Genomic DNA, 9,382 nt, shown 5'->3' with positions numbered 1-9,382 from the left:
AAAAAACTAAGAGTATGAATCCTTGCAGTCACGAAAGCTTCAAATCTAGAACACTCACGTAAAATTTGGTTCTGCACTTAATATTGGTATTTTTAGCTCTTATGATAAAAAAGTATTAGTTTGACTGTCATATGATGAATATTACTCGCTGCAGCAGGACAGATGGGACAGTGCTGCCCTGCTTGCTACTGTGTGTACTTGGAAGAGATATCAGAGGTAGCTCCGTGGTTTATTCACTCCGTGGGCTTTTCTCAGACCAGATGGTTGTGCACTGCTGTTTGCAAGATCCAGATAGATCCCTCGTCCCATTGCTAGACTGATAGCATAATAGAGATATTGTTAGAAAGTAGACAAAAACACATCGTGGCTCATGAACACGCGCAAGAGCAGTCGTGGATATATTGGTTTGGCTCTCAACACAATCTGTTGGGAACCTAAGGACGATTTAAGTGTGTGTGTGTGATGGCATAATGGATTAGCCACTTCCTGTACCACAATTGTAGCCTGATCTGGTTCTGAACAGATCATTTCAGCCCAGAACAGACTCGGTCAAACTATTGCCCAAATGTAATGTCTCTGACCTGACAATGAAAAACATGTATTAAAGGCTACATACACTGACGTGTTATAGTTTGAAAGAAATGGTTTATGCGCAGTCTTATGCTATTTTTATTTATTGCATGATGTAAATGTTAAGTTGCCGAAGTGAATGTAATTGTACGAACAAATGTGTATGTTTAATGGTCATTTTATAAGGGCACCACGGGGTGACCAGCCCCTCCCCACCCAGCCCCACCCCTCCCACCCCCCACCCAGCCCCACCCTCCCCACCCACCCAGCCCCTCCCTCCCCACCCAGCCCCTCCCTGCACAACGGACACAATAATCCCCTGTGGGCTGGTGTAACCTGGCGATTCCTACCAGTATTATTGGCAGAATGTATTGTCGTTGCACAAGACTTGCAAGCATCTGCAATAGTTTTACATTTGTGAGCATTTGGATATTTAAACAAGTGCATATTTAAATAAACTAAAAGTTAACCATAAAATGTTAAACCTTCGTGATGTTGCAAACGAAGTTTTAACGTGGCCCCCCCTTGACCTCCCTTCGGCTTAGTGGCACGTGACGCCGGACATCAAAATGACCACGTGGTCCGCACGTGGCCCGTACGACGCACGTTGAGATATGCGCGTGCCCATCAAGTCGGTTTGAATAATGCGCATTCGTTAATATAACAACATTACCTTTGAGTTTTTATTAATTCTGCAGCGCTGTGAGACTACTATTACGGGCGATGTAATCAGGATCGTTTTAAAATATCTAATGATAAATATATCGTTAGATGGTGAAGTGTTAAAGTTTACGAATGGATGCTAAGCACATTTTAAGTCGATATGGATACAGACTCGGCTGCACTCTTGGCGAAGGGACGTACTCAAAGGTAATCATCGTCACATTAACGTTTTCACACGATTGGCTGGGTTGTGATCACGTCGAAAACGCGAGGCCGTGCTTTGCATGGCTTAAAAAGCACCAAGTGGTTTGACAATTCGTAAAATACGACTCAACCTTGGTACAGCATTCTTTAGTTGGGCATGGCCCATTGATGAAACTATCTGAATAGTTATACTGGAGGAATCCGATGAGCTTTAAATATATTTTTTTACATGTCCAGTAGGGTCATATCAAAACGTTACAACAAAAAAACACGCTATGCGTGCAAAGTGTGGGAAAGGTAAACAAATAACTTTATATTAAAAATAAACTTATCTTTTATAGCTAACTAGGTAAGGCCCACAAACCCGTGTCAACTTTGCTGAGGGGTGCCCATAATGCGTTAAATCACGAGACGATAACCCCGAGGAAGTTAGCAAAGGCCCTCTGTCGAAAACATTCGGCGTTAGCATCGTACAAGCGACGTTATTTATCTTGAGGCCTTGCTCTTAGGTTCTTTCGGTAAAGTCACGTAGGTAAAATAATAATAATAAAATAATACTAATTGAAAATAACTAAATTAAATCACGACGTTTAGGAAGCAACACAAGCCTCCGTCATCAGGTGCTCCAGTAAAATTACTGTAGCGTGTGAAGAGAGCGATTCAAGACACGTGTTTTTTTATATAAATTAAATTACTGGAGCAGTTACACCTGATGACGGAGGCTTGTGTTGCTTCCGAAACGTGATTTAATTTAGTTATTTTCATTTGTTTTTATTTTATTATAATTTTTTTACCTACGTGACTTTACCGAAATAACCTAAGAGTATGTGAATCTTTGCAGTCACGAAAGCTTCAAATCTAGAATCTTGAGACCTTGTTTAGGGATTGAGTTACACAACTGACACCCTCGCCATCACCTCAGGTGAAGTTTGCAACGTCCGAGCAGCATCAACGAGACGTGGCCATCAAGGTCATCGACCGCAGGAAGTTGCCTCCCGACTTCGAGGAGAAGTTCTTGCCCAGAGAGGTGGACCTGCTCAGGTAGGCTCGATCAGGCGAGGGCCTTAGGCCTAGTCTGTTGTTGTTGTTGCTTGAAGACCCATAAAGAGACAGATCTCTGACCCATCGTCTTAACACTCCCACCACGTAAATCTGCATTGTCTTGAGGCCCCATCGCAGGTTGACCTGTCATTCTACTGTAGAGATTCCATCAGTTGGCTCTGTAAGTCCATTGTCTAGAGACCCCATTAGGGACCAGCTTGTGTATTGCCTAGACACCCCATCAGAGAACGATCTATTATCTAAAGACCCCATGCAGAGACTGGCTGCATCAGTTGTAATGTCAGGACACCCTGTCAAAGACCAATCTGTCAAGTCTCTTGAGACCAGTCTGTTACGTGTATTGTTTGGAGATGTCATCAAATACCACCATTTGGAATTTAGCGATGCTGATTCAGTGTTTCTAACATAGCCATTGTGAACCACCAGAGTAACTCAGCCTGATTGCTCACTCAGATTCTCAGACCCGGCCATTATGAACCAATTGCCATGTAAAAACGAGAGGCACCCAACCTCGTGGGTTTTAACCGAAGTACACCATACCAAAGGTGTCGACACAGCCATTATGAACCTCTTTGAGATTAATACACTTTATGATCTTATCAACGCTGCCGAGTTTAGTATTGCAGAGCTGACCATTATGAGCCTCGAATGATGATGATGATAGAAAGACATGCACCAAGCCCAATGTATCTCACCCATGCAGCCCTATGATCAATGCTTGCCAGCTCAGAGAGTCTTCGAACCTGGCCATTATGACCACGTGTTCTGCCTGTTCGGGCCACAGATCCCTGCACCACCAGAACATTGTGGAGGTCCTGCAGCTCATCGAAGGCTGCCGCGGATACATCTTCTTTGTCATGGAGCTCGCGCAGTCCGACCTCCTCCGGCTCATGCAGGAACGGGGCAGCCTGGACCAGAGCACGGCTCGCGGGATCTTCACAGAGGTACGCTAGCGGTGGTGATGGTGTTCGTGGTGATGGTTAGTGTGCTGCACTACAAACCCGGCGACCCGAGTTCAATTCTCACTCCACGGCCAACACCGGTGACGATTATCTAAACCGGTCGTAGACCTTCCCAAGGTTGACTCAGCCTCAAATGAGTGCCTGGTGCAGTGTGTATACATTGCCACTAGGGAGACAAAGGTGGCCGGGCGTGGTGCTGGCCAATCTGCCTTATCGTGTGCCATGCCGGCACTCATAGGTGGTCGCTAAGGGCACTTGCCCCAACAGTCTGTTAAGGCTATACAGGGGATCTTTTTCTTTGGCGGTGCTTCGTTGTGGTGGTTGTGGTTGTTGTTGTGGTGGTGGTAATGTGGTCTAGTCATAATTACTATCATATCCATCACCAGCAACGTCATCGCCATCACGTCTTTGCCATTATCACTTGCACTGGGGAGACAAAGGCAGCCAGTCACAGCAGGATATGACTCTGTCTAACCACATGGAACGTCCCAATGCTCGTTGGGGAGGAGAGGCTGCAATTTCCTCTTTTGGGAGCTACACCGATACCACCTGGACTTTTATGGAATACATGAGGTCCGGTGGACTGGTTCTCGCTTCAGTCACCAGGAGAGGTGGACAGACCATTCTTGGTCAATTCATAAAATACCACAGGAACCCCAAAATCACGAATGATAACCCAGAGTCCTTGCCTTTTGACTATCATTAAGATCATTAATGATTGTGCGCAATCGTTAAAGGTCACATTTCTTATTCTTGGTTTTTTTCGTAGGTAAAAATTGAATTTAAAATTAATAAAAATAAAATAATAAAAATCACGACGTTTCGGAGGCAACACAAGTCTCCGTCATCTGATGAAATGATTTGTATTATTTTATTTTTATTAATTTTAATTTCATTTTGTTACCTACGTGACTTTACCGAAAAAACTCAGAGTATGAATCCTTGCAGTCACGAAAGCTTCAAATCTAGAGTCACATTTCTTGTTAACCGTGGGGAACAACCGGGATGTTCTCTGTCCCCTACACTGTTCAACATTGTTCAAAGTGCATCGGGCCTAGCACAAGCACTGTGGTCACAAGTGTAACTTCGTGGCCAAACGGCAGCTATTGTTTTATGTTTTGTCGTTGTTGTTGTGCATACAGTCCTTGCACTCTCCCCACAAATCTGTACACGCGCTATCCGCGGGCACCTTTGTCTTTGTGTGCGTGCAGCTCTGCAGTGCCGTGCACTACCTGCACCAGATGCACGTGGCTCACCGCGACGTCAAGTGCGAGAACGTGCTCCTCGTCGACGGGCTGCACGTGCGTCTCACCGACTTCGGCTTTGCCCGGCAGTTCCAGATGGACCTAGCGTCAGTCCCAACGCACCACCGATTCTCTAGTGCGCAGTGGTTCTCAACAGTGCGGTCCCAGGTTACTGGGTCCGTGACGGTCCTCCAGGTGGTCCGTGGGGCTGTGATGCAAATGTAGGTTGATCCGGAAAAAACCTTTTGTTTTGGACGTAAATTCATATTTTACTTATGATATTTCATTTAGAAATGAAGTTACGTAAAATACCCTGATTATACTTACCGTAAATGCACCCCCTAAAAAAACCTTATAGTTGCGTAAAACATTTGTTTTAATTTTCAGTAGATGCACCATGGTCTGTGTTTCACCGTAGTCGCACGTGTCAGTGTAGTTCAAGTGATGTCACCTACCACCACAAACACCCATGAGATGAAGGCTTGTTTTGGATCTCTCACAGAGTAGTGCAACTGTCCACACTTGAGAACAAGCGCACGACAGGAGATGCCACAGAACTTCTCAGATGCCGTCAAGTGACCTCGAGCTTACACAGTAGGGGGCAGCACTTTCCCATCTGTCCTGCTACAAGGAGGGGTGGTTCAACGCTTGACAGTCACGATACTTTTAATTCTCACAGGTGGAACATCACTCATTTAAGCGCGGAGCCAAATGTAACGTGATGTATACTTCTTTGCCGAGACCATAAACTCACGGCAATGGAGAACCCAGTTTAAGCAAAGGCGATCTCTTTAAATGGAAATGGATCAAGTTTAGCAATTAGCAGCAAGATATGTCAATGAGAATTCTCACGAAAAAACTATTGTCACTGTGATGTCGAAATTTGTATTTGTCGCAAGAATTGTCCGAGGGCGACAAGAAAGCCAGACTGAATTGCATATGTGGAAGTTATAGCAAAGAGAGAGATTGAACTGAACTAAATAGGTATAACACTGGTAGAATGGACCGTGACAGGAAAATATTAAAAAATAAATAAATAATGAGATTTTTAATAAACCTGACATTCATTTTTTTACAAATCCTAATTTATTACGTACAATATTACGTGTCCAACAATGGTCAAAAAACTTGAAATTAGGACGTCAAAATCCCAATTTTCACAAAGGCTTTGGAACATCGGGGGGCAGCATGTTATGCAACCAGAACTGTGCTGACCAAACAAACGCATTTGGTAGCTTTATTCCAAACCCCACGAACACCGCCCACCCAACCTTCCGCAGGCACCCGGGCTGTCTGGAGGAGCTGAGCAAAACTTACTGCGGCTCTGCGGCGTACACGTCGCCCGAGGTGCTGCTGGGAACGCCGTACGACCCGCGCCTGCTCGACCTCTGGAGCCTGGGCGTGGTGCTCTTCATCATGGTCACGGGCTACATGCCCTTCGATGATTCTAACCTGATGCAGCTGGTGCGCCAGCAGAAGAAGGGCGTGACGTTCTCTGGAGTAGCCTCTCCGGGCCCATCGTCTCACGCGCAGCCACTGCCTGGTCCCTCCGGCACGGACGACGGCGGTGGCGGTGGCACTGCCGATGACAGTGGCCACGATGACTTCATGGCTGGCAACGTGCCGTCGGGATCGGGATCGGGATCCTCGTCCTCGCCACGGAGAGACGGTGCGGGCTCTTCGAATGCCACGGTAATGAGAATGCATGGCTAATGCGTCTGTGAATTTACAGCCTTGGTCAGTTCACTGCAGGATGAGGGATTCACCATGCTGTGCTGGTCATGGTCATTGTTTGACCACACTTCACTATGCTGGACAGGTGTGATTGTAAGTAAAGGTGTGCGTTTGTGTACAGGCGAGTGTTCGTGTGTGAGTATTCACCCTTGTGTTTGGGAAAATCGACCCCCACTTGTGGTGTCAGACAGTAGCACTGGAGCGTTGTGGGTAATGCCATTGGGGGAAAGGCTGACATTAGTCAGGCCATTACCTTCATAACATGCTCGCATCCACCACAGTTGCAAATGGAGCCATTGCATGAATACAAAGAGCTGATAATCCGTCCACATTAAATTTATTTCGAAATAACCACAGGAAAAAACAACATCAAAGTAAGAGTGTGTACGAGGCCTCTGAGGGCACGTACGTCTATGATATCCCCTGGTGGAACCCCATATCGCAGAGCCAGGGACTGAAATCCCCCCTCAGGGATCCTCTATAAACAACAGCCAATCACTGCGGCTACCCACGTGAAATGTCCAAACTTTCACTGGGGAGAAGAGGCTACCATTCCTCTGTCAGAATCTGGGCGGGTACCGTCCGGACCCCCGTGGAATGCAGGAGGTCTGGTAGGCTGGTTCTGGCTCCGTCACCATGGGGGATGGACCATCCTCCACTCGAGACAGGAAACTAAAGAGACAGGGAGTGGCTTTTCTCATGAATAAAAATATGAAGGGAACGTGATGAGTATGGCGGTGAGGTATGAGAAGCAATGGGTCCCAGGTTATTGTGAACTCGCCCCCATCAACATAGGAATGGTTGTGGTGGCCTAAACCCAAAATGGGTTGAACATCACTAAACGGATCAAAAAAGGGCTGATGATTCTGATTCCTTCTATGACCTCCTGTCCCAGTTGCTCGCTGCAGAAGTCCCACTTGTGCCCATAGAGACAGCTGCCACTGGGGGTGCTCTATCAAATGTTTTAGATTAGATTTGATGTAAAGCGTTTATGAGGCTCCCTGACATTAAGAGTGCGAGTTGTAAATAAAGCAAAGTCATCGTCATCATTACTCCATCCAATACAGGAATAGCTGGGACTTGGTGAGTACAGTCTGTTCTACTATAGCACGTGTTTTCATAACGCGAATTGGATATAACTCGATGAATGCATGAGGGAACACGTTTTATAATGTAGATGCGAATGGATATAAAGCGATTTAGTGAACAGAACTATGTCACGTGAGTAGGAATACGCAGTCCATAATCAACGTTTTTGGGTTAGATCGCGTTATTTATAAATGTGTCGTAACCCTCCATCACCCGACACGGCCAATCAGCAAAAAAGTGTCACGTTGACAAAAGACAAATATTTCACTACTTTAGCCCACCGGTGTGTTGAAGCGTGAAACCACAACATTTACAATTTTTGAGTACGACGTTTCGCTGGTAATTGCATCCAGCATCATTGGGCAATTCGCCAGAATGGTGAGGCTCTGCTCTTGCTCCCGGTCTTAAATAGAGCAGCAGCAGGGTGACGTCATCATTTAACTCATCAGGTGCAACGATTTAAGGCGGAGGGGGGGGTTATTGTAATTATATACTAGAGGAATACGCAGTTGTACGGCTGCTTCGGCTGGATGCCTCTAGATCCTACCCACGCGCCTCAGTCTTTGTTCAGCCTGCATATACGCATCTTGCATGTTGATTTGAAGCTTTCGTGACTGCAGGAATCCATACTTTTTGGTTCTTTCGGTAAAGTCACGCAGGTAGAAATAAAATAAAACAAATCACGACGTTTCGACCGCTTGAGTATCTTACATGTTATCACAGACTGTGCTTCACCCTATACTATTTATCATAATGTGATTTTCCCGTAACAGTTTCTTCAAAAACGCAACTACCTCCTTGTGGTAGAACAGACTGCAGTTGAAAGATGCAAGCGAGAATTTTAGAAAAGTCACTGAGAAGACAACAGAAAATCTCTGCGTCATTGCCCCATGTGTCCACAGGTAGACACCCGGTGCGAGGACCTCATTTTGAAGCTGCTGTCATTCAAGCCTTTGGCTCGACCTCAGCTCGCTCAGGTCTTCTTGCACCCATGGATGATGGAGGCTCCGGATCAAGACCTAATGCTCATCCGCTGACTGTGACCACTTCTGGCTGAGCTGACCTAAGGCTGGCACAATCCCCACGTGGTTCCTCTGTTTGGTTCTACGACGTAGTGGTTGAGCAAAGGTGCCTTGAGTGACGCAACACTGCTTTGTAATAATTAAAACATAAGCTTTGCTCGCGTTGTTATGCGCCTCGGTATTTATGCTCACCACTCAAGACACGCACCAGACATCGTTCGCCAAATATTTAAACTCACCACTCACCTGACACGGTTTATGAGAGGCTACAGCCGATTCAGATGTACGTACACTGTGTGTAGATTAGTTGTGTCCCAGTCGGATCCATTTTTGTTCCCATGATTCCGTGGACCTGTTGATAAGACTGTCCGTTTCAAATCAAGAGCATTCAGCTTTAGAACAGGACCAGCCAAGAGAATGAGCGTGTCCAGTCGCGTAACTAGCGTGGAGGCAGGCGGTGCCTTGGCCTCCCTGGTGGCCAAAGCTTCGAGTTTGGGGCCCCCCTTGACAACCACCATGATACGTTATCAACAAAGATTGTAAAATAACAAACGTATTTAAATCGCGGTTGAAATTTGTTTATGCAAAGCTTTTCAGTTACGATCCACGTTTTATTTTTTATTTAATTAGAGCAGTAACGTTTGGAGTAAAATAACATTTGAAATAGAACTCCGTTTCTGTTATATGTAATTAATTAGATACGTGTAAATTATATTGCAGTGCGGTAACTACGGAGCTGTAGTAGCTGCATTTTGCGAAGACGGGTCGCCCCTGCAGCGTTAAATGTTCGAGACCGTGAGCGTAATGATGCGATTATCAGAATCTGAGTATT

At 45.8% G+C, this 9,382-nt stretch overlaps 1 protein-coding gene across 1 annotated transcript; it reads left to right on the top strand.

Moving 5' to 3' along the window:
• Nucleotides 1-860: 860 nt before the first annotated feature.
• On the top strand, nucleotides 861-9,053 carry TSSK6 (testis specific serine kinase 6). Its single transcript, XM_078607005.1, has 6 exons — nucleotides 861-1,440; nucleotides 2,360-2,478; nucleotides 3,284-3,443; nucleotides 4,673-4,926; nucleotides 5,986-6,397; nucleotides 8,431-9,053. Exons 1-6 carry the CDS (start codon nucleotides 1,366-1,368, stop codon nucleotides 8,563-8,565), a joined length of 1,155 nt encoding a protein of 384 aa, XP_078463131.1. The 5' UTR covers nucleotides 861-1,365; the 3' UTR covers nucleotides 8,566-9,053.
• Nucleotides 9,054-9,382: the final 329 nt, after the last annotated feature.

The sequence above is a fragment of the Lampetra planeri genome, chromosome 27, assembly GCF_965212315.1.
Source record: "Lampetra planeri chromosome 27, kcLamPlan1.2.h2, whole genome shotgun sequence".
NCBI classification, from domain to species: domain Eukaryota; kingdom Metazoa; phylum Chordata; class Hyperoartia; order Petromyzontiformes; family Petromyzontidae; genus Lampetra; species Lampetra planeri.
This window is presented reverse-complemented; position numbering and strand designations above follow the sequence as displayed.

What these genes read in the sequence shown, in the direction of transcription:
- TSSK6 (XM_078607005.1), top strand. Translation starts at nt 1,366, where the DNA reads ATGGATGCTAAGCACATTTTAAGTCGATATGGATACAGACTCGGCTGC. An exon ending in GCGAAGGGACGTACTCAAAG is followed by an intron (nt 1,441 to 2,359) that starts GTAATCATCGTC and finishes CCATCACCTCAG; the next exon opens with GTGAAGTTTGCAACGTCCGA. An exon ending in AGAGAGGTGGACCTGCTCAG is followed by an intron (nt 2,479 to 3,283) that starts GTAGGCTCGATC and finishes TTCGGGCCACAG; the next exon opens with ATCCCTGCACCACCAGAACA.